A 26,660-nucleotide genomic window follows, 5' to 3' on the forward strand; every position below is an offset into this window, starting at 1 on the left:
AGGTGGCGTCCCTTTTCAGCAGCTAGGCTATATGAGACATTAACCTAAAGTTTAACATGGAATCCGATTCACCGTAATGAGTTCAAATTTCAAATTGAAATTCTTCGACCTTCAGAGTTCAAATATTACAAGATTCGTAATTATTTAACTAGGTGGAATTACGAATACAGCTAACATTATATTATAGAACATGGTACAGAACAATGCGAAGAAGTAATTACATGTGAAATACATATTAATTACCTATGAATTACTATAATTGAGTTGCAAAACTTCTCACAATATTGTCACTTTATTCACCGACAGTAATACGATTTTGATTTGATATGCGTTAACTTCTTATTGGAGGAATGTTTTATTCCGAACATATTAAGTTTTCCCATTCCCCCAGGATTTCGCTCCTGTAAAAAGAACAAATTTTTGAAAGCTATAATATTTTAAATTATATTGAAAATGAAAAAGAAATCTTATTATTACATATTGAGTCATGTGACATAAAGGAATGAGATTTTATATAAGGGAATTTTTTGCTTCTAACGTTTGGAATGCACCTGCATAAATTCTATCAGTGACGCAGAAGAAGAGCATCAGATGAAAAAGGTATAAAATATTGACCACCTTGGTGACATATGAATAAATTTGCTATTAGAAAGTAATATCATATAATAGTAATATAATTTCTGTGTTTCTATCTTTTAGAATGGTACGGTATGAATGCTGCGAAGGATATCAGCAAGTTCCTGGTCAACAAGGATGCACAGGGGGTGAGTATTTACCTACGAATGATTTTTTTTACGACAATTGATAAAAGTAATTAATTCCAATAGTATCACGACGCATTGCACAAACTATATTCAAGCGTTGTCTCGCTAAAGACAACAGAATTGCTTTTACTTAGGTAATACATTTACGTCCGGGAAAGCATGAACATATATTTCATCGGCCCTTCCTTCTGCTATAAAGCTGTTTCTTGTAAATCCTGAACAAGACACACAAGTAAAAGATATGTGATCCAGTTAGAAGTTGAACAAGAGGTTTAAACACGTAAAAGACACGCGATTCAATAAAACTTGAATAAGAAATTCAAACACGTGAGAGAAACGTAATCCAATTTAATTTGAAAAGAGATTCAAACAGGTAAAAGGTACAATATCGAATTGAAATTGAACAAAAGACTCAAACACGTACCAAGCCAGTTAAACTTGCAAAGAGACTTAGACATAGGATTATATAAGATAAACAGTATCATTAATCTTGGGAAAAAAAAAGATTCAAACACATAAGTCGCAAATCGCGTAGGACCCAGTGAAACTTGAACAATATATTCAAACGTGTAAAAGGTACAGAATCCAATTAAATACAAAGAAGAAATTCAAACACGTGAAAGGTACAAGGTTCAATTAAACAGAAGATTCAAATGCGTAAAAGGTACACAATCCAATTAAATTCGAATAAGGGATTCAAACACGTAAAACTACAAGATTCAATTAAACTTAAACAGAAGATTCAAATGCGTAAAAGGTACACAACCCAATTAATAAAAGTCTATCTAATAAAAGTTTCAAAGTCGTAAAAGGTACAAGATTCAATTAAACTCAAACAGAACACAAGAATCAAATGCGTGAAACGTACACTATCCAATTAAATCTAAATAACATTCAAACACGTAAAAGTACAAAATTCAAATTCAAAGGGAAATTCAAAGGCGTTAAAGGTACACAACCCAACTAAATTCGAATAAGAGATTCAAACACGTAAAATACACAAGATCTAATAAAGTTTGAACAAGAAACCCAAACAAGTAAGAAGTAAACGATCCTGGTAAAGTTAAACGAAGGATTATTATTACTGTTATTATTATTATTATTTTGTATACATATTTCTAGGCATTACCGGAGTCCATGGCCTTAAGGCCGTCACGCATTGCGTCCCTTGGCGAGCAAACTATCTGGGGAACTGAGGAAGGAAGAAGCGTTCTGGGATCTGTATGTTAGGTACCATTTCTCTGGTATGAATGAGGAAAAACCTGGAAAACTCTTACTGGAGATGGCTGGTCTGAAAAACTATTACATCTCTTTTTAGCGAGTTTGCCACCGAGAATCGAACTCGCGAGCGCTTGTACGAGGGTGATCTTGAAAAATATCGTACATAATCAATAAACAGAGTTCTCACAGACCTGGAAAATCAGGGAATGTCAGCAAATTTGATTTCTGCCAAGGAAAATCAGGGAAATAATTGAGGAGTTCTTTAATGTCCGGGAAATTATTGAAAAGTTCTTTTAATGTCAGATAAATAAAGGAGTCGTTATCAATAATGAAGCAACTTTGAAGTAATAAGGTTATTTGGAATTTAAAAATAATGCAATACAGAATACTAAGATATAGATGCATTAAGTTTTATAAAAATAAGTTGTGGCATGATTTTTGGTAAGGTTCTTAGCTCCGAAATCAGTTGACCTACAGTATCTTGAATCCCTTAATGTAGACACAGTGTGGCATCTCTGACCTTCTGAACTGAGATACATACGTGTTTTAAATCGTTTCAAAAATTCGGTTCTAAATACGAGCCGTTTACATATATGCGTTGTGCAAAATATTCAAGCATAAGTCTTCAACTATACTAATTTTAACTTCTTTTGAAAGAGTATTCTTTTCACTTGTTACACACAAATTTCATGAGTATCTAACTATAATCTTCCATGCTAGACGATGAAAATTTTCAATGGTTGAAAGTATTCATACCATAATTGTGTGTGTATGATCACTCATAATTTCGACATAGGTGCACAATTTTGTTGATTTACTTTTTGTTGGAAAAAGTATTTTTGTGGTAGTTTCACATAAATTTTATTTGGATCTGATGATAGTCATTGCACCTAGACCATGGAACTCCCCAACGGTCGATAGTGTTATCATTCTGTCCTTTTTTAGACAATGGAGAACCACGCTCAGGAATTCTAACTGTTATTCTACTTACAGATTTCTTTAATTCCGGAATTTCCTTTAAGCTTCCAATTTTCAGCTCTCCCCTGGAGTCTTGGTCACGGAGTTTAAAAACCGGAAGAAAAAAAAAAAGAATAGAAACAACAAGGAATAAAAATGGAACGGGCTTACTAAGGGAAAAACTGTGTTGTACGTTGTCAAGTACATCAGCGATCCAATGATGATGATGATGCCAATTAAAATATGGCGGAGTCAATTTATGCACCTTTCCTGTTCCTTGTTGGAAGATTGCCAACTCATTTTTATTGTTGGGGCGCGGTGGCTCAGTGGTAGAGCGTTCACCTCCGGTGCTTGTGGTCCGTGGTTCGATCCCAGCTCGCGCCGTGTGGACCTTGTTGTGGACAAACACCATGCTCGTGGGTTTTCTCGGGGTTCTCCCGTTTCCACCCACTTTCTTCATTCCACCATTTCACTCATTTCTCATTATCACCGTCTCCTTTAGCCTAACTGGCATAACTGTGGGACGTTAAACTTAAAGATTTCATTTCATTTTTTCATTTTTATTGTCACTCCAATGCTGTGGAAAATTTTGTAATTACCGCCTCCCATTCGTCCTCAATCATCCTTTGTCTAAATTTAATTTCGTTTTCTTAATGAAAAAAATCAAAAACCAGTCTCTTTCCATCATTTCTAGCTCTAAATAATTTTTTTGAATATTCTACCCTGTGTTGCGTTTCGTTTAAATGCTTCGATAAACCTGACACCAGATTTTCCGCATTTGAATCTCTAATATGCTCCCTTACTCGGACTTTCAGATTTCTTTTCGTTTTGCCTATATAACGCTCTTGGTAATTGCATTTTGTTTCCTAAATACCCGATTTTTCACTGGGATTCGTGTAATAACTCTTAAATCGAGTAATGTTTTTTTTCCAAAGTTTTGGGGTCTTTAAGGCTGTACGAAAACCGTATTGTCTATAGATTCTATTTAATACAGTTGTCAATCTGGGAAAAATAGGTCATTCCTGAATTTCCTTTACAGAACTAAAGAAATTACAGAATTACGGAAGTTTATAAGTAGAATGATATAATTCCTGAGAGTTATTTTGCATTGTCTAAAGTCGACATACCACTAATAAAAGTGGAAACACGCAAATATGAGAGCAAGAGGATATGGTTGGATCATCAATTCGCGATATTCTTTTTCTCAAATCATGACTAAAGTCAGAAGTTATCCATAAATTTGGAAGGCGGTAAGTTGCCACCTCTATCATGAGTATCAACTAAGTTTGTATAAAAAGTTCAAAAGAAATTGAAACGACAAGCAATTAGGGAGAAACAAATTCTAATAAACCGTTTGAATCATGAATTTTACAATCTATGGATGAAGATTGAGATGGGTTCAAACATTATTTTGGGCAACATATTTACGGTTATTCAAAACACAGTTGATAGAGTAGTAAAACGAAAAGAATGTAGGTTAAAAAGGGAAATTAAGAAGTTGGGCGGTAATTAGAATACAAAATTCAGAGACAATAACGGAACTAAAGACATGTAGGTTCAAAGTTTAAGTTCAGTAAAGATACCACAAAATTTTGAGCCTCTATTTAAAATAGGTCTTAGGTTTAGCCACAATCTTAACAAATCTCAGTAGGGGAATTTATTTCATCCGTTGAAATAGGTGTTAGAATGTTAGTCAAAATTTGAGGCAACAATTCAAATCCGACTGTATAACCGCTATACATACAGGCTTAAACACTGTCAGTTCCCGTAAAGCAGAAAAGAAAGAAAAAAAAAATACTAGACTCGTGAATGATTTTCAGAAATGGCTGTCAGAACATAACAATTGGTGTATTAAGGCGGGTAAAGGAAATAAAAACGTCATTATTCCAAAAGATACATAGAGGGTAAAAATTTTTGACAAAGTGCAAAGAAGTGCATTTGTTAGATTAGAGTCTAATCCCTTGCAAAAAGTTATAGCCCACACCAGCAAAACTATTTCCAAATCTCAAATTTTATATGATTAAACGAGTACATCTGATCCCGGGTTGCCTATTACATGCGGCTTGCCAAAGATACACAAAGCAGAAGTTCCTATTAGGCCTATTATATGACGTCAACACCATCCCATTCGTAAATTGGCTAAATGGTTTGTTAATTGTTTTAAGTCTGAATATTCCCTTACTGATTGCGTAAAAATAGTTTCGAGGTTAAACAACAAATATGTAATTTAGTCAATGCAAATAACATTAAAATGGCATCAGTCGGTGCAGTTGATATGTATCCGTCCATTCCTTTGCAGTTAGTTTTTGAATCAGTTACTAACATCTTGTACAGTAAAAACTTTAGTACTCCAGAAGTGAATGAAATTTTCAATCTTCTTGAATCAAGCCTAAAATGTAATATTTTCTCATTTGAAGGTAATATGTATCATCAAGTGGAAGGTTTGGCTATGGGAGATCCCTTATCACCATTGTTAGCGAATCTAGTACTCCATATGGTTGAAAGTAGAGTTTTGAAAGAACGGAAACTTGGTACAGTTCGTTATTATATATACGCTGACGATGTACTTTTTTTTGTACAAAGATGATTCACAACTGGATTTTTTTTTACTAAAACAATTGAACAGTATTCACAGCAATTTGAGATTCACCGTTGGGAAAGAGAAGGACGCCAGTCTTACGTACTTAGACCTTATTATAAGAAGGCATAACAATGAATACATCACTAGTGTCCATCACAAGCCCACAGCCAGTAAACAGTATAAATCTGCACATTCAACAAGTACCAAGGCTAACATTTGGAAGATTTTTTTTTTTTTAACTTTTTGTGTGCCTTTCTTAAAAACAGATTTACTAAAAGGGATTTCATAGCTGATGAAACTGGGTAGTTTGAATGGGTACCCAGTTTTATTATTAAATAATTGGTATAAATCAGGCTAAAAGGGATTTAAATTCCGATAAATCTGAAACCGACGTAAAAGATAAAAATAGGTTGGAATGCCTATTTTTCACAGATCGACAACTGCATTAAATAGAATCTATACACAATACGGTTTTCGCACAGCCTTAAAGCCCCCTTAAAACTTTGAAAAAACATTACAGAATTTAAGAGTTGTTACACGAATTCCAATTGAAAAATCGGGTATTTATGAAACAAAATTCCGTTGCAAAGAAAGTTGTATGGCCAAAACGGAAAGAAATCTAGAAGTCCGAGTAAAGGAGCGTATTAGAGATTCAAAAGCGGAAAATTCGGTGTCAGATTAATCGGAACATTCAAAAAAAAAACGCAACATAGAGTAAAAGATTCAAAAATTATATTTGGAGCTAGAAATAAAGTAGAGAGACTGGTTTTAGAAAAAATATTTATTAATTAAAAAAAAAATTAAGACAAGGGATGATTGAGTGACGACTGGGAGGCGGTAATTACAAAATTTTCACAGCATTGTCATGACAATAAAAATAATAACATGAGTTGGCAACCTTCCAACAAGGAATAAAAAAGGCACAAAAATTCACTCAGCTATATTCTTTTTCGCATCATCTTCATCCGTTGATCACTGACGTACTTGACAACGTGTTTCAGTATAGCACAGCACAGCTCTTCCCTTGGTAAGTCCGTTCCATTTTTATTCCTTGATGTTTCTATTCTTTTTCTTCCTGTTTTTAACCTACGTGAACAAGACTCCAGGGGAGAGTCGAAAGCTTGTAATTCTAAAGAATATTCAAGAATTACAGAAGTCTACAAGCAGAAGATAGTATTCCTGAGCATACTTTTGCATTATCTAAAAAAGGATAGTCAAAATCAGTATATCTGTGTTGAAGTTATGCGTGAGTTACGTTGAAGTTATAAACTCCTGTATCTATAAAAAGTTCGGTTCCCTATCAAAGACTTTCGATTTTCTCTTTCTTGGTGCAAGCAATTACATCTAAAACTTTTCTGGTATACATATTTCTTTTATATTCAATATGTACTATTCATTCTAGATAAGCTGATAAGAAATTAATACAAACTCCACTCTTTCCTTATCTCTTTGCCACTGCAGAAGCGAAAAATAAGTCGCTAATCTTGACACGGAGAGAGAACTTTTTAAACATACAATATTCTGTAAAATTTAAATTCTTACCCAATTCGCTTGCACTTAGTGGCGGCTTAAGGGGGTAGACCGGGTAGGCACGGGCCTACCCAAAAGCTTTGAAAAATATATAAACGCTAAAAGATACAATAAAGAGTAAATATATTTTCCACTATTTATATTAATGGTAGATAATTATTTAACAAATAGCATCAACCACTACTGTAAAAGTAATTTCCAACTGCCATTAATCAATCAAATGTGTATATGTATCCATAAGCAAGGGAGCGGGTCTACCTAAAATTAAAATACTAAAGCCGCCCCTGTTTGCACTGATGTTGAGATGGCATTACTGCTCTTCATAGTCACCATTAAAGTATATACAGCAAGAAAATGTGAATGGGACCCTGATATATGTGTGATACGATTATATCTTGTCGCGTATTGTCAGCAAACTTAACTAGACGAACTCTTCTTTAATCTTTTTATGACCTTCGTTGGCCTGTTCATAATTAGCGCACCTTCCTTGGCATCCAAATCTTTTGTTATTATTTTATTGATAATCTGTCATTGTCCTTAATCTGATCGTTCACATCCACACGTGTTGTTGGGGCTTTTCCACATCACCTCGAAGAGAGAAGTTGCACCTCAAGAGATCTCAAATCAAGAAGTCGCTAGTAGTGGCGGCGTAAGGCAAACTGGGGCCCGGGGCCATTGAAGTAGATCGAGGCCCCTTTTCGAACAATCGTGATTTATACACTCCTATTTTTGACAGTCATTTACATAATAATTCTTTCTGTTTACTCCTCCGTCTTTCCCGTTGGTGTGTGTGTTTAGACCATCTTAATCTGGGATATATTAAATAAGTGGGGTGTCATTCAGCATTCCTGTCTATGTTTTTAATACTTAGAACCGCCTTCAGGCTGTTATCTAAAAATAAAACTGGACCAGGACTATCATTGCATATTTTTTTCTTTTTTTATTAATTTTTAAATAAAGGACACGATAGAAAAAGGATTGAGGATACAAGTATAATGGAAATACAACCAACGACAGAAATAACATAATCTTAAGAACAAACAAAACGTAACAACAAAGAATCCAGAATTTATCCTACACCTACACTATCCTATTACACTAGTTAACAAAGGTTTCGTTACATAAAAGGAAATACCTGTTCTTAAAGGAACTTTTTGCGCTGAATTCGAATATGCACTCGGTTTTTCTCCATCACGTACGATTTTCCCGTAACAGAGGGATTTTCGTGAAAATCCCTTAAAAATTTCCCTTTTCGTTTATTTTACACCCCAAGATCTTGTTCCCTTGCATATACTAACATAGAAATTATACCTAAGTATACTTTGATTCATATTTAACAAACTCTCCAAGTTTCGTAATAATCGCTTTATTCTTTCTAGAGAAATAAATATGTTTGTATGTATACTGTGTGTACTGTTTATTGCACCTTATAGTAATGCTTTCAGATCTCTTAAGTTGAGGTAAAACGTTTTGCTTTATTACCACAAACACATATATAAAATATAATACAATATAATTGACAAGTGTGACAATTTACAATAAACAATAATACAAATGTACCAAAAGGTCATGAAAAGACAATCAAAACTATCACAATATATGAAACTTCCATTGGGTTACAAAAACGTACACTACTTCCTTCTTTTGTAAGAAATGTTGCATTCTCTAACAAGAAACCAACAATAGTCCCCCATCATTGAAGGATCCTATCGTCCCTAGTACCTTTTCTTCATTGCCATTATCTCTTGGTGGAATCTTTCCCCCTGTTCGTCGCTGAGAGCACCTCGGTTAGCAGGAAAGAAGCTGAGGTGGGAGTGCAAAAAGTGGATTTTTAAAGACATCCTACAACCCAACTCTTTGTATTTCTGTATCATGTCCTGTACGATTTCTGTGTAACTCTCAGCTTTGTTATTGCCCAGAAAGTTGCGCACAACACACTTAAATGCTGTCCAGGCAGCTAGTTCAGCACTGTTTAACTTGCTGTCAAAGCTATCATCAAGCATTAATTTCCTAATTTGGGGACCAATAAACACTCCCGCTGAAATCTTAGCATCACTCAGGTTAGGGAACTTATCTCGCAAATACTTGAAACCTTCACCAGATGTGTCCATGGCTTTGACAAAGTTTTTCATAAGTCCTAACTTGATATGAAGTGGCGGTAGTAATATCTTATTAGGATCTACCAAAGGAGCGTATTTGACGCTGCATTCTCCAGGTACGTAATTCACTCTAGGTTCCCATTCCTTCACTTCATAATGTTTGTCATCAGCTCGGCTATCCCATAAACATAAAAAACATTGGTACTTCGTGTAACCGCACTGCAGTCCTAATAAAATACCAACTACCTTGAGATCACAACATATTTGCCAACAATGGTCCTTGTAATTTATAAGATTTAGCAAAGTTGACATGGTATCATAGGATTCCTTAATCTTCACTGAGTGCGCAAGTGGTATAGAAGGTTTTTTATTTCCATTATGTAAAAGGACAGCTTTAAGGATGAACTTTGACGCGTCGATAAATAACCTCCATTCTTCTGGAACGTAAGGAATTCCTAGCTCCGCCATCAACCCATTTATATCCGTACATACGCACACATTATCTTGCATTGAGAAATAGCTTGAAAATTGAACATGCCTTTTCCTGTACACTGATATGTTCGTTTCTGCATCCAATAAGTTCCACTGCTGGAGCCTTGATCCCAGAAGTTCCGCCTCTTGTTTTGTCAGGTGCAAATCACGGACTAGGTCATTAAGTTCACATTGCCGGATGAAATGAGGCTCGCGAACACAGTCAGGGATGAACGTTGGATCCTTGGATGTACATGTTGATGTCGATGGTTCATCAAGGTCATGATCATCATCAGAGTCTTTTGGCCATATCTCTTCCCAGTTGGTAGGGGGCTCGGGAAGTGGAAGTTCATCCCCGTGCGGAATAGGTCTAATTGCGGATTTCATGAACCATTTCATGAACAAAACGAAAAAACTTGGAGAATTGTATATAAATGTATTAAGATATACATATACTGTACGTTTAAAAAAATATACGTTGGAAGTACATTCTATTTTTATACACGTTTCTAATTTACAGAGAGCAATACAGGTGTGTTGTTGACATTGTAAATATTCATTTTTATGTCTGTGTTTGTAGTAATAAAGCAAATCGTTTTTACCCCAACTCAGGAGATCTGAAAGCATTACTATCAGGTGCAATAAACAGTGCACACAGTATACATACAAATATATTTATTTCTCTAGAAAGAACAAAGCGATTTTTACGAAACTTTTAGGGTTTATTAAATATAAATCAAGGTATACTTAGGTATAATTTCTATGTTACTATATGTAAGGGGACAGGAGCTAGGGAAATAAAATATCTGAAAAAGGGAAATTTTTGAGGTAATTTCCCGAAAATCCCTCTGTTACGTGATGGAGAGAAACCGAGTGCATATTCGAATTCAGCGCAAAAAGTTCCTTTAAGATCAGGTGATTTTTCTCATGTAACAAACAAAAAGTTTAAATTTGTTAACTAGTGTTATCAACGCGTACTGTAATTAGATAACAGTGGTAGTAATGCTCCTAATAATACATTTAGAGACAAAACTTAACGTACAGAACTTAACGATGAGCTGATACTGAAAAAAATTGCAAATAATATAACCGATTCAATTTCTAAATGTAATCTCTACGTTTTCTAGAATTTTCTTGTTCATTTCTCACCTTTGGTGTTTCACCTGTGCAATTTCTCATATGGTTAAGTTTATTCATGGTTTGTCATCTGTCTGAGGTTACACTACATGGGTTTTGTTTGATTAGATTTTTCTCCAATCTACATTCACTTTAACATTCGGCTTCTCTCCAGTGCTCATACACGATACTTAAACACTTTATTTTATTTTATTTTTTTACCGAACTATCAGTAAATAATGGTAAAAATAGATTTCTCTGATACGTGTCTTCTTCACTTATTATTTTTACTATGTTTCTCTCCAGTGATAATATAGGATCTATTTAGTCCCACTGCTTTTACCGAAATATCAATGAATAGTTAAACACTAAAATGTTTCTCTCCTGCTTGTCTTTTTTACTATTGTTTCCAGATTTCACACTTGTTTTATAATTATATTATTTTGTATTTAAGAATTAAGTCATGTTTATATTCAGTCACTTATCACTATTTCCATTACCACTTACTAATATACCGGTACATAGTATTAGAATATATTATAACAAAAAAAAATCTGAATATATTGAATAATTGGGGATGTATTATAGATTAAATATGTGAGCACAGAATTCTACTACGGGTTGCACCATCCTACTTTTCATTACTTCCTATCACCAGTGAACGGCGCCGATTTCTTTGTAACTTTTTTTTGGGGGGGGGGCATTCATAAAAAAATACATATAACAATAAAAAATACATATAAAAATACATATTCATAAAAATACATGGGGACCCACATGACCTTTGAGGTGGGCCGGGCTCCCTCGACCCCCCCCCCCCCGGATCGGCGCCCTTGTTACCAGTCAATTGACAGATCTTGATGGCTTTTTATTACTCTTTTGGTACTTTTGTATTTTTATTGAATTAAGTTGAAACATGAAACTACTTTCGACAGTAGTTTTACTATCATATTAGCCTGTGTTGCACCAACATTCAGAATGATTCCTTCCTTGCTTTGGTAGATGCGAAAGTCTCAACTGTATTATCAAAACTCAAAGTGGATGCTATTTCATTTTCGATAGAAAAAATGGCCACATTCATGAATCTTTCATAACTCATTGTGAAATGTGTGTATGGTTTTATCGATTTTATTTTTCTGAAAGACCTTTCACATGATGCGACAGATACGGTCAGTGTCATCAAAATCTGAAGAGCGGTTGCAAAACTTTAGTAACTTCAAGCCCCATTGAATATACATATTTCAGTGTGCCTTATGGGGAAAAGTGAAGCTGTTCTTTAGCATTCTGAGCAGACTTTAGTGAACGGATTATATCCTTACAATCCTGAAATAATTCTATGCCATCTGCTACACAAAGTTGGCCATAAAACCCAAGAATCCAATTCTGTCGTTCAGATCATGCATTTGAGTAAAATGATATTAGAATACATTTGTTGTTTTATCTCATTTAGAATTTCATTGATAGAGCGCTTCACTTCGGCCTGTGCAGTCAGGGGTTCATTCTTTGCTTCTTTAGGCATGCATCTCCTCCTAATGTGAGTACCCACAATTATGTTCTATGCCCTGCAACTTCCTTCAGCTGGGGATATGATTTCCTTCGTCAGCTCAAGTCTCCAGGTATCAATGGTGTCAACCAGGCTCTGTAACTGAATAAGAGTTTGATTGAAACTCATATCCTGAGATTGAAGGCATTTTTGGATCCGATCAATATATGAGAGAACTGCAGACCAGAAATACAGTAAAGCGATGAAGTTAAATGACTGGATGGTTGCAAGAAGAAGACCAGTATCTTCTCTGGTATCAAGCGTTTCAGTCGAAGTGTCACGCAGTTCTTCCAACACATCAATTACTTCATCCAATTGACTAGAAAGTGCCTTCACAGCTTCTGCTTTTGAACTTCATCTGGTGTTACTTTCACTCTTCAGACCAATTTTTACGTGCTTTTGCAGCACGTTCCATCGGTGAGTAGATCTAGAGAAGAATACAAAGAAACGTTCCACTGCTCCAAACAAAGTGACCGCTAGAACGTTAACGTGCGCAGCATGAATGCCACGAGGTTTAATGAATTATTGTTACAAGGAACGAAAATGACAAAGGACCAATATTCCGTATCAGTTTAATCTCCATAATATTGCCTGGCCACTATAACCTGCAGAGATGGAATCAATAAATGCTTCCCGAACTTGAACAGAATCTCGTAGTATGTCAACAAATCGATTGATTTGTGACAATTGTTCCACACGAGAACAACCAGGTGTTGAGTTAAATATAACGCTGAAGTATTTTGAATATTTGAATATTTGAACACTTGTTTTCTTATTGAACATTTTCTTCACTCTAAATTTGTGGACCGAAGTGTAAATTTATACGTCAAAAAGCAAGAGCAAAAATGGGGAAACCAACTAAACGAAAGGATTTCGCTCGCTGAAAATACGACTATTGTGCTGCCAAAATGTCTTGAGCCGTGGCAAAAATACGAACTAAAGCTCACACCCTCACACACCTACGCGTTGAGCCAATACGGGTTCAGCTGTTGCTAACCTAGAGAAAGCGAGTGGAATTCCTTCAGACGATAGCAGCGCTTGCAACGGAAGATAAGAAAATGAAATGAAAGCTTTGAGTTTTACGTCCCACGGTTATGCCGGTTAGGCTAAAAGAGACGTTGATGATGAGTAATGGATGAAATGGTGGAAAGAAGAATGTGGGAGGAAACGGAAGAACCCCGGGAAAGCCCACGCACACGGTGTTTGTCCATCAAGCGGAAGATTAGAGATCAAGTCAATCTGGTATATCTTTAGTAAAGGACAGAAGGAAAACAAGTGAATCAGCGACTGTAGCGTCTGCACCAAAAACCTTTAGTTAGCAACAACAGAATGCTAGCACATTGATCCCTTCTTTCTGCCCTTCTCATGAACTAATAAATGAATAAATAAATAAACAGTGATATTTTAAGAAGCAGGCTAGCAAGCGGGGCCCATTACTTACATCATAAGCCCTTAGAATGTAAACAACACAATATAGTTCGATTTTCTTTGATTATATTTTAATACAAACAGCTTTCTCATTCAAATTTCTCTGAGGTTATTGAACAGAGTGAAAATTTTATTTTATTCATATTTTATTCCATGCATTTGTTCCTTTTAATTTCTTTGGGGACCCTCAAGAGCGTGAAACGTTTACTTTATCTATTTTTCATCTATATTCAGAACATTTTCCTTTCAATTTTTTTGAGCCTCCAAGATAATGAAACTGTTATTTTATTTATTTTTAATCTACATTCAGTTTTTTCTTTAAATTTCTTTGCGGGTCCCCAAGAGAGTGAGACCCGAAGCTATAGCTTGTTTAGCTTATACAGAAATCCAGCACTGATTAGCTTTATTGGACAGATATTTGTGTTGTTGCATCCGGTGTTTGTTGTGATATTGATTGAGAATCAATTGCGTTTACTTTTAGGGAAGGTGTGAATTATAAACCTTGACGTCCCTTGTATGGCCCATGCTAACAAGGTTCCTTAGTAATTATTTTTAAATTTCGCTGGGGGCCCCCGCACAGTGGGGCACGAGGCGGAGGCACCGCTCACCCCGCCCTTATGCCGCCACTGGTCGCTAGATCAATGATTTACGAGCGTATGGAAAATACGTAACAGAAAAAGGAGTGATGACTAGATATCTGGCGACCTCAAGGTTTCATGAGCACAAACACATTTCTTTTCGTTAAATGGAAGCTCAAAACTTTGGCGTATATGTCTGCTAAAACAGGAAGGATTGAAGACACAAATAAACATCCAAAAGACTATTGGCCTCTTCTTGTCGAATCAGAAAGGGAAAAAAATCCCTTGGGGTGATGAACTCCAAGCGCACACAATCAGTTCTTGGCCAAAACAGATCGGTAACAAAATTGACATGACTAAATATATATTTCCAAATAACCGCTTAAAACTAGCCATAACTTTATATTTTAAGTATGTTTGGACTTGAAGTTGTTTATGTTGGAATGAACGATATAAATGTGAAGGCTTGGAGCAATGCAACTCAAAAACAGAAGAATTCGGTACGATGCAGATGTAATAATTATTGCATTTAGCAAATGTGTTCTAAATTAAAGTGCAGATTAAGAATATGGGGTCTACTTTATAAACGTGTTTTACATACCTTTTTGTCAGTTTAGATAATATCTTAATATTAAAAAAATATATTCTCAATGAATTTTTAGGAAAAAAACTGTAAGTTTATTATGTATAAATGAACATTGGTTGTCACAAAATAAACTCGATTATTATAGTATTGAAAGATATACACTAGTGAACAGTGAGAATCAACATAAAAGGGATGGGATGCAATTTGCGTTCAGGATATTAAAATTATATGCGCGCATGAGAGGATGATTCAAATTTTAAAAAAAATAGCTAGTTACCAATGAATCCTACCTTGGAAAGCCTAAATATTTTTCATACATTTCGGAACGCCACGCTGGTTCCTTCTTGAGTGGCAAGGTAACAAGGATAGAAACGGATAGGAGATAAAAGGTGTAAGACAAGGAATACATACCACTAAATAAATGTAACGTAAAGAATGGATCCTGAAATGTCATGAGCAGAGCAAAGCACAAAAAGAGTGAAGTGAATAGAAGGAAGCGTGGTGTCTATGTTACGTCACTATTGCCAGATTCAAAATATGCATCAAAGGTAGGTAACCAAGTTTTGTCAATATTTCCAGTATCTAGATTTAAAGCAGGTTTATGTTTACGAATAAAGAATGATTCTTTAATCTCCCGTTGTTTCTTTGTTTTTGCTGAACCTATTACATTAACCTTTTTTATACTATGTGCATGTTGTGTTAAATGAAGCGCCAATCCTGACATGCCCTCTTCTTGGGCCTGTCGTATGCATTTTACTACTTGTACGTGACAAAAATACACTTTTACAAATATTGAGCAATTCAACAATCAGCATCCTAGGCTGAAGTTCACCCTTGAACGTGAATGTGATAACTGTCTTCCATTTTTAGAATTACTGATTACCCGATCACACAACAAATTTATAACAAAAGTATATCAAAAACCTAATGCAGGTACTACTTACCTGTATCAACAGTGAGCTCACCCGCCACTATACAAGGCTAATATTTGGAAGAATTTCTTTCGCAGGGCATTATTAATTTGCGATGGTCCAAATGATCTTAATGACGAAATATAATTTTTATACAAAATAGAAAAAAAAAAAAAAAAATACCGGTTACAAATTGTGTACTTTACAAAAGTGGTTTAATCAAACACATAGATCAGTGCAAGCCCCTAAAACAGTTATTCCCAAAGAAGCAAAAATTTGAATAGGAATTCCTTACTTTCCACAATTATCAACAAAAATTTAACGTATTCTGGCAAAGCATAACATATCAGATACTAATATCATCCCGAAAAGTCTACAAAAACATCTCACTGGATTTAAAAGTGAGTTTGTTGATCCACTAAATAAGTCAGGCATTTACCGCGTTCAATGCAAATGTGACTCCTCATATATAGGTCAAATGAAACGCAATATTAACACTCGAACAAAAGAACATATTAGACAATCTAAAAAGGCACAAGAAAAGGGCATGTCGGGATTGGCGCTTTATTTAAAACCACATACACATAATATAAAACAGGTTAATGTAATAGATTCAGCAAAAACAAAGAAACAAAAGGAGATTAAAGAATCATTCTTTATTTATAAATATACACCTGCTTTAAATCTGAATACTGGCAATATTGATAAAATTTGGTCACCTACTTTTGATGTATATTTTGAATCTGGCAATAGTGACGTAACATATACGCCGTGCTTCCTTCGATTCACTTCACTCTTTTTGAACTTTGCTCTACTCGTGATATTTCAGGATCCATTCTTTATGTTACATTTATTTAGTGGTATGTATTCCTTGTTTTACACCTTTTATCTCCTATCCGCTTCTATCCTTGTTACCTTGCCACTGAAGAAGGAACCAGCGTGGCGTTCCGAAACGTATGAAAAATATTTAGGCTTTCCAAGGGAGGATTCATTGGTAAGTAGCCAATTTTTTGTTATGCGTTAAGCATAGTTACTTTGTAAGAAACTGAAATTTGATTTCCTATGTGAAGAAATACTGTAGGTATTGAACTAATTGGGAGTAAGCATAAAGTGTCTAAAAGTAACAGTAATATCATTATATAGATATCTGGATGGGGACCTTAAAGTATTTCTTAAAACTTGAGAAGTTTATTCACGTATCTATATGGTAACAAAAACTTCAAAATAATAATAGGTAATGACATGAATTCACACTTTAATGTTCAGTGGTAGAGCGCTCACCTCTGGTGCTTGGGGTCCCGGGTTCGATCCCAGCCCCCGCCAAGTGAACTTTGTGGTGGACAAACACCGTGGTCGTGGGTTTTCTCGGGGTTCTCCCGTTTCCTCCCACTTTCTTCATTCCACCATTTCACTCATCTCTCATCATCACCGTCTCCTTTAGCCTAACCGGCATAAACGTGGGACGTAAAAAAACTCAAAGATTTTTTTCACACTTTAATGTCACAAGCTAAAAGGATTGGAATTGATTTTGTAAATTTATTAAGGAGGTCACGATGGCTCAGTGATAGAGTGCTTACATCTGGTACGTGGGTACCTGGTTCTATTTCCGCCGAAGTAAGATCCTGTCTGTAGCTTTGTCTCCCTTTTCCTCCCACATTCTACCAATTACTCCATCATCGTTCACTTGCCTTGATCATCCGTCTCCCTTAGTCTAAAGGACATAGTTGTAGGACGTATAAAAAAAAGAGTTAATTTATATGTAAATTTATGAAGACAAGCTACAGACCCACTAAAGGAACTGTGTGTTTAGATAATATATTTACCAACATGAATAGTATCGAAATAAATTCTGAAGTTGTTCCTGTCCCGTCTTCTGGTCAGGACCCATTACAGATAACTGTGGAGGAATATTAAATATTTGCCAGCTACTGTTTCTATCAACAGAATGTAACGTCTGTCTGGTGGAGACTCAACCCCGTGCACAAGAGCCAAATTTATGTAATATAAGACTAGTGTTTACAACGTTATCACTTCCAATCACACTTAATAAACTGCTGTTACCTCATTTACTAAATTCCAACATCCTCCCCAAACGTCTGACTATAAAAAATACTTTTTTTAAAAAAATGTATTTTCACGTAAATTAAGAATTGATATGTACTTGATTACATTTTTTCACGTAAATAGTATTTTAATGTTTTCCTTGTTTATTTGTTATTTTAGTGAAGCCATTGAAGAATCTGTTAGAGACAGCGAGAGACCTGGGCGCTCGGAAATTTGTAGAATATGTAGAAGAATCTGGTCTTGCGTCCGAGTTAACGAAAGAAGGGGCTTACACGTTATTTGCTCCGCTGGACGAAGCTTTTGAGGTAAAAAGGAAATCTCTCAATAAGTTATTTATTCTCGCAATTTTGCTCAAAGAATGAAAAAGGTGTCTTGTATTTGTTTTCTGCATTAGCCAGGCCAAAACTTGAACTGTTTAGCGTAGCATAATTTGGAGTTTTCCTATTAAATTTATTAAATTATATTGCCAATTACTGCAAAATGCTCAAATCTCTTTCCAACATATTACTAATTCCATACAATTCCAGCTATAGTAATGAATATTTTACTTTTTCCGAGATGAAAGGAGGTATCCTTGAATCTCTAAGTAGCAGAAAATTCTTTGTATAAGGCATTTTTAAAATTCTGTTGCATGTTCAATTTATCTACATAAATATATATAACATAGATCTCATATAGTTTTTCAAAAGTCCCCTGACATAGTATAACTCTGTTATTATCAGAGTTACAACAAAATATAAGGGAGAGGACTGTCTCCAAATATGGTGCTTTCAATCTAAATTGAAGGAATTTTTAAAATCGGACGAGCCGTTTGGGCTGTATATTCTTTGTGCCCAATGTTAAATGAAAATGCAACTTGCCATTTACCGGAAGGTGGATAAATTTTGTAAGTGGGTGAATGGGGGCATGTTTGAAATGAGGGCTGGCCATCGACACGTTAGCGTAAAAGACAGTAACTTCATTCACTTATGTTGTGGATCAAGATAAATGGCAATGTAGCATTTTCATTTTTACATTGAGAACATAAAGAGTGTACAGCACAAACGGCTCGTCCGATTTAAAAAATCCTTCACTTTACATTGAAAACATCATATTTGGAAACGGTTTCCCCTTTTACATTTTGTTGTATATCTGATAATAACAGAATTACACTATATCGGGGAACTTTTGAGACACCCTGTATAACATGGATCTCATATATAACATAAATCTCAAAGACACAAATTTAAAACATATTTGATTTTTAAAATGCAAATCTCTCTATTTTCGATCTCTACAGCTTTACTTTACATGATTCGAAGACTAACAGTCTCCATTCAATTTTCTTTATACCGAAAGGACAATTACATCTACTCTAGTATGCTATAACGTTCACGGGATTCAAATCCCGTGCAGGGGAGAAGCCAATTTGTAAAGTTTTCTACTTCTAGGTTCGATTTCTGTTAGTTCGTATTAAGGAACTAACAGTTATCCAACTCTAGATTAATCTCAATGTTGGCTCGGAAATACCAACTAGGCTGAACATATAGTCACGAGAGTAAACAGTTCGGAGTACAGAGTTCGGGACAATATACGCTAAGGATTGATTCTAATTGAACCACGAGTGGGAATACTTGCAAATTCTTTGTTAATTTAAGTGTTCATTAAAATAAATGTATACTTTCAAAACAATAAATACTTATCAAATCGGCTTCACCGACCAATCCACATGAATTATCACAACTTAATAAACTTGCCACAAAACCTATTACTCTCACAACAACTTTAGGGCATATTACATTTTCTGAAAGCCCTTCTTGCCCACTTCTATATTATCATTCCGAACACGTAAAAGTGCTTCGTTTTCCCGTGAATTAAGGAGAATGTTCACAAGATACCTTGTATTCAACTAAAAAGTACTTACTTGATAATCAGATTGGAGAAAAGTAAATTCTTACGTAATTTATAAGTTTTTGTTACTAACTTAAACTTATGCACTTTGATTGTACTCATATTTTGATACGTTTTATGCAGCACTGTAATAGTTCTATGATCACAATAATTTTAGAAAATTAACATTTTTGGAATACAGTTTTATATTGAATTTTTTTCGTTTTAGAATTTACCAAGATCTCAACGAACACGACTGGAAACGTATCGAAACAATGCACAGAACCCTCTGCTGCTTTATCACTTGGCTGACGGCAAAATAACAACGAACCATATTAGATCAGACATCCAAGTGGAGAGCAGGTACTCAGGATATCAGCTCAGAATCAATAAATATTCTAATGGCGTAAGTATTTTCAACGTTCCCATGTTTAATATTTAATAGTAAGTGTTTACCGTATTAAGTTTACATTTGAAACCTATATTGACAACATAATAAATGAAGTGAACAGAAATTTTGAGTTTATTCTAAGAATATTAGTAAGTTTAGTGGAGCAGAAACTCTCCAAAAATTGAGACCAACTTCAATATGCAACACTTGTATATGGAATTCAGACACAAAACTAACTCCCTAAAAATAATTGAAGGAAAATTCAGTCCAAAGGGCCTGTCCGGTTGCAATGATGTAAACAGACTTTGGGGGAAATGTCTGAAATTCAGCTCAAATGTAAAAAAGACTATATACATTCTACTTTACAAAAGCAAGAGTAAAAAATTACTAAACACGTACATTGATGTCAATGGAAAATCAATGAAAAAAAAAAAAGAAGTCATCCACATATCTCAAAAACCAAAAGAGGAAGATGGCAAAAAATCAGCTCAAATGTAGAAGAAACTATGTAGATTCTATATTACGAAAGCAAGTTGTCCTAAAATGGATACAATAGTAAAAAAAGCACAAACCATTATCATTAATGCCAATGGAAAATCAACGTAAATTAAATAATTCCTTCACTTACCTCAAAAACCGAGAGGGGAAGACGGCTGAAATCTAGAAGAAACTACGTAGATTGTATATTTGAAAAGTATGTTGTCGTAAAATAGATGAAACATAGCCAAAAAGTCACGAAACATGAACGGTTAAAGTGAGTGGAAAATCAATGTAAAAACTGAAATCGTCCCCATATCTCAAAAACTATAAGAAGGAGATGGCTAATTAAAAGCTTATTGTAAAGACATAATGAAGAGCTTAAAAATGATGTATAGCACATAAATTAAATATGGATAGAAGATCGTCAAAAGACAAGTTGCTTGAATAAAATCTATAATAATGATAAAATATTTTCACCTTTTTCTAATTACTCACGCGGAGGTTACGTGCTTGAAATATTTCATATCTGGATTTGGAATCTCCAGACTCGATTTAGCATGCAACATGGCTTTTGACCTAGTCATATGACATAGTCTGGTCCTTATGGCCAATCGGATATTCCCTTTCTAAGGGATTTTATTTACAAAGAAAAAGACCTTCTTTCGAAGGCTACAATATTGTGAAATGTCAAAATGGGGACACGTTTTTGTAATGCTTTTTGTTTCTTTATGTATTTCCTTTCCTTTCTTTGTTTCTTTTATTTTCTTCAGAAGGTACTGTCAGTCTTACTTGGATGATGTCCTGAAAGCATACAAAAAGTACAATAATTAGAAACAGAACCACGAAGTGACTATATTTAACCATTTAAATATGACAATATATCCACTAGCATAGCAGAATACAGTAGAAAGAACCGGAAGCAAGGATACGGAGGAAACGGAAAAAGAAATAGACGTAACGTACTACAAGAAAGCTTTGTTATGCCAGTATAGCCAACCTCTATGTTTCTAATTGAGTGCTGTTACCAATGCGATAGTCCACATTAGGAAGACAATACACTTGAGTTCAGAAAATGTGGTCAAACCAGAGAATTTCGAAAAAAAATGTATGTGGACGGGAGCTTTTGCTCTCAAAATGCAAGCATATCGGCAAAAATCTTGATGTATGGCAATCAAAAATTTTTCCCAGAACTGGAAACTGGATAGAAAGATAGAGCTTAGTGCGAATTCATAAACAGAACCCTAAAACAAAAGAAGTATTAAATATGTATTACATACAAATAGAATTTGGGAATTATATTAGAAATGTTGAATAAGAAATAATCTAGAGATTAAATAAATAAGGCAAAAGCAATAATACAATTATATGTATAACAAAGAAAAGAAACATAAAAATATAATAAAGATAAATAATTAAAAAATTAATCAATTAAAATAATTTAGTATTAAGAAATTTGAGTATTTATAATGTTAACTAAAGTATACTAAAAGACTTTAAGCTCCGCAGTATACACGACAGGATAAGTAAAGATTATCGCATCCACTAGTTTTTATTGTAGTTACAATTTATTTATAGGTCCAGTACAGATTTACCCATCAATTAAAGGTGCAATTCTAAAATAATATCTACAATTTTTGTCCCAGTTCTTAAAGTCAAACACAAAACAGGAAATTAATTTTCTCCGATACTACACAAATAGTAGTTAAGTAATAATTAATGATCATAATTAATATTTGATAAAGTTTAATAAAATTCTCCTCTTTATTTTCAAAATATTTCTTTAATTATACAGAGTTTATATATGTATATTAGTAGAAAGATCTATTCTTGTTTCTTGCAATTTTGCAAAACCAAACCAATTTTATGGATACAGGTTATGTGTATATTCAGTCATTTTAACCTTTCACAGTTAATTTAAATCTGTGTTAAAATACTAAAATACTTTTCATGTAAACAGATTAGTGCAGCTTGTCATGAGCCCCAATGTGTTTAGTTTGTGTAAATAATTTATTTTACAATGATTTCAAATTTATAGCTTTTGTAAAACATTTCAAGTTTCGTATAAATGTATAATTTGTGTTATATTTGACCTAATATGGACATATCATATAGCAAATGATTACGCGTCAATTTGCACTGGATGGTAAAACACAGTAAACAACTATTTAATATTTCATACACATGTTTTTTTATTTATTTAGAATTTACAGGCAACATCTTTAATAAATATGTTCATTTATATTTCCACAGCGAACATGAAAAAAGTTTTACATCAAAAGTATATCAATTTGATATAATATACTGAAGTTACAATTATGCAACATTATCTTACAGACAACTTGGAAATTAATATTCATATATAATCTAAAAGCCAACATCTCTATTCAGTAGCACGAATAAATATATTTTATTAAGAAACCAAACAACTTCAATTTGCTAATGTAAGTCACCTTTAATTCTAAACATAAGTAATCAGTTTATAATAATAGGGAAAAAAACTTATGAATCTTTGATCGAGCGAAGTAGCTCAAGTGGTAGAGCGTTGGCTTCGAATTCTGGAGGTCGTGGGCTCGATTCGTAATGCCGACCATCCTGATTGGGGCTTTCCAGCGTTTTTCTCAGTCCTTCCAGGCAGATGCCTGGATGGTACGTACTAAACAGGCCCTGGCCGATACTTTCCCAAATCCTTGTCATTGTTGTAATTAGATATCAAGTATAAAATGGTCTCTGAGCTGCATCTGGTAATGCTTAAATAAATGAAATAATAAATAATGGACAAACAACAATTACTACAACACAATATGCAAAATCATTAATGAGATTAGAGATAATAATGCATTCATAAAAACTGGCCAGTTTAATGCAAAAGCAAGAAATTAAAAAACATATGAAAACACGAAAACTACGAAGAATGTTGATTACAAAACTCATCTCTGTATAGTATCAATACTGATTACAGCAATAAAACATTACCAAAATGGAGTAAATATTTTTTTATAGTTAATTTCAAGACTTTTCGTCAGTTTTAATAGGAAAATTATTCATAACCTGAAACTATAAAATTTGTTATAATTTACTATATAAAAGTAATAGAGGAAAATTATTCATAACCTGAAAATAGAAAATTTGTTATAACTTAACCGTATAAAGGTAATAGATTAAGGCTTTGTAGCTTTGATTATGTGTGGACCTTGATAAGTCTTTCTGTTCTGGATTCAATACATTTACGTTATTATATTTTTTCCTACTTTTATTTTTTTTCTTTCTTTCTTCGTATTTTTTTTTATACGTGAATTCAATGTATGATTTCTCACTTTTGTAATAGGGGAGATCTTTCTCTATTTGCTGTTAAATAAATAATTGATGTTAAGAGCTTATGATTAAACTGATGCAACAATAATTTAATACTTAAGTGTTGATAAATCGCATTCTGTTTACTTGTATATACTCAATGCTTCAATTATATCTTAGTAAATAATATTACTTTAAAGAAAATCACCGTACAGCTGATGAAAAGTAGTTTGTATAATACCACTAGTGCATTTTCAGAAAACAAGATCAGTTTCCTGAAGTAATGAAAATGTAATAAACTGAACTGACATTAAATCGATCATTATTAAAAGAGAATGTATTTCAAATGGAACATAACAATGACAATGACAATGACAATGACAATGACGCATATTTATCTGCGTCAAGCGGAAAAGCTACAATTTGTAAAAGAGTTGGTTTCAACGTTTTGTTATGTTATAGTTATGATGTACCATTACCAAATAATACTTATAAATTTTAGTAGAAGTAATGCAAGTTCAGATCAGGGGCGGATCCAGGACCGACTTCTGGGGGGGGGGGGCGGTGGGTTGTCATACTGCTACTTTTAAGGGCACCAAACTTTGGAATGGGTTTTATTTATATATATAAAATAGAAAGTTTTCCCCTTCTGGGGGGGGCGATCGCCCCGATCGCCCCCCCCTGGATCCGCCCCTGGTTCAGATCAGTTATTTTATTGAAAAAAGAAAAGAAAAAGTTCCTGTAGTTAATTCTTATGAACCTTAACTCACGATAGAAATCTTAAATGTAACAAAAAGTATTAGAAACGAAATGTATAGAAAGGAAAATTTCTATAAAACAAATCTATAATATCTGTTCCAAGTGATTATTTCCAAGAGAATTCCTGTTCCAAGTGATTACTTCCAAGAGAATTCCTGTTTCAAGGGATTACTTCCAAGAGAATTCCTGTTCCAAGGGATTACTTTGAAGAAAAAGTTATAAAGTTCTTATATATATTAATTTCAGTTATAATTGAGGGTTCTATTTTATATATATATATATATATCATCTTGTAGTTTTAATAGTTTTAATTGTCCATTCCAGTTAGAAACGGTTAACTGTGCACTACTTGTGAGGAAAGACCAAGAGGCAACCAATGGAATCGTGCACTTGGTGAGCTCTCTTCTTGACCCATTCAAGACAGTTCAGCGAGATATAGCGGACATGGTAGTACAGGTAAGAACTTTTATAATGTTACAGTTTTTCATCATATTCACCTGAAATGTCTTGCCACTTAGAATATCCTCAGTACTATTTAGTTTGTTTCAAAATCAGACCTATAATATTTTCTTTAAGAAGTAAATGTTTCGAAGCAACACTAGAGCAATAGTGACATCATATGCTAGTTTGTAAATGGCTACCGACTGTGGTTTCTGTGTTCCCTAGGATTACTGGGATGCTTTTATGAAACTTAAAAAATTTTGAATAGATTTACAATTACAATTCTGAGTCACTTAAAGTGCTGATTTTGTAAGAAACTAGATATAATTTAAAAGTTACAACACTCTTTTCAAACATCTGATAAAAAAAAAAAAACTTTGTATCAATTAGCAAAATTCGTTAATTTAGACAATATTTCTGGTGGCCAAGATGAGACAGAACGAAACATACTGCTTTCTGATTGAATATTACGTTTGTATCAATTTCAATCAGATCGAAACGAATCTTCTCATGCCTACTTTATTGAGTAGAAAAAAGAAAAAGAATGCTTAATACAGGGTGACCATAAAGTCCCGTTACCCCTGAAAATAAGTAACATAAACCACTAAACGTACGTGAATAATTACACGGAAAGAACTGAATGACATGAACAACAATGCTTTCGAGAAGTTTTATTGAGATAGGAAACATTAAATGTCCAAACGATCAGTCTTTCGACCGTCATTCTCATGACAAAGCATAATACACCGGCAGGTTCTGTGCGACATTTTGCGGACCATTGCACATATGGACGGTCTGCCACTTCTTTCCTTATCCCTCACACTTCCTGTAGCGAAGAGTTTCTGTTCCCATCGTAAAAGTGTTTGTTTCGGGGGATGATCTCGTTGAAATCTTGTTTGAAAGTATCTACGTACTTCTGCCAGTGTCGTACCTGTGTGGTTTCTCTCATGCACCCAATAACACGTTCTGCAATACTGTAACTGGAAGTATAAGTTATCGTTCACACAATCTAAAACAGTGGAAAACCTTACATTAGCATTTATAAAGGGGTAACGGGAAAACACATTAGTTTTTATCAAGGGGTACCGGGACTTTGTGGCCACCCTGTATGTTCCCATTGATACCCCACTTTTCAATACTTGGTGAGCCTCATGAAGCACTTCGTTTAGTAAAGCAAAGTTTTTCTTTTTAAATATAAGTATAAAGTTTTAAGAATAGAATACTTCTGTATTCACTAATACCTGTTTCTCTTTAATGCGATGCGAAATTAGTATTCTTTGCAAAAACACGACCATTGGGTCATTTACCTCATCTATTGTTTCATTGTGCTCCGCTTGAAGGTATAATGAAACAATCACAAATGTTTTGAGAATCGTTTATCGTGACTTTGTATTTTAAGGTATATTAACGAATCTCCACAGTGTGCGTAGAGTAAAGATGGTTCTTTAAAATATGCATTTTGTATGAAAATATTGTAAAAGATAAAGCAGATATTGTCAAGAATAACAATTTTGTTATTCCCCCAGTTTTCCCTATATGGAAATACGCAAATAATTTTTATATAAATGTCTCACAATATT

General features: G+C 34.1%; 1 protein-coding gene across 4 annotated transcripts in view; it reads left to right on the forward strand.

Annotated features, from left to right (window-relative positions):
* Positions 1-26,660, forward strand: part of LOC145681228 (transforming growth factor-beta-induced protein ig-h3-like) — a 211,845-nt gene that overhangs the window by 147,047 nt on the left and 38,138 nt on the right. For all 4 annotated transcript variants that reach the window (XM_081752771.1, XM_081752772.1, XM_081752774.1 and 1 more), the window contains 4 exons: positions 700-764; positions 18,009-18,154; positions 19,948-20,124; positions 24,964-25,095. In XM_081752771.1, coding sequence (XP_081608897.1) covers positions 700-764; positions 18,009-18,154; positions 19,948-20,124; positions 24,964-25,095 — 520 coding nt within the window. The remainder of the gene's footprint in view (positions 1-699; positions 765-18,008; positions 18,155-19,947; positions 20,125-24,963; positions 25,096-26,660) is intronic.

The sequence above is a fragment of the Thermobia domestica genome, chromosome 3 (genome assembly GCF_964235325.1).
Source record: "Thermobia domestica chromosome 3, izTheDome1.hap1.1, whole genome shotgun sequence".
In the NCBI taxonomy this organism is placed as follows: domain Eukaryota; kingdom Metazoa; phylum Arthropoda; class Insecta; order Zygentoma; family Lepismatidae; genus Thermobia; species Thermobia domestica.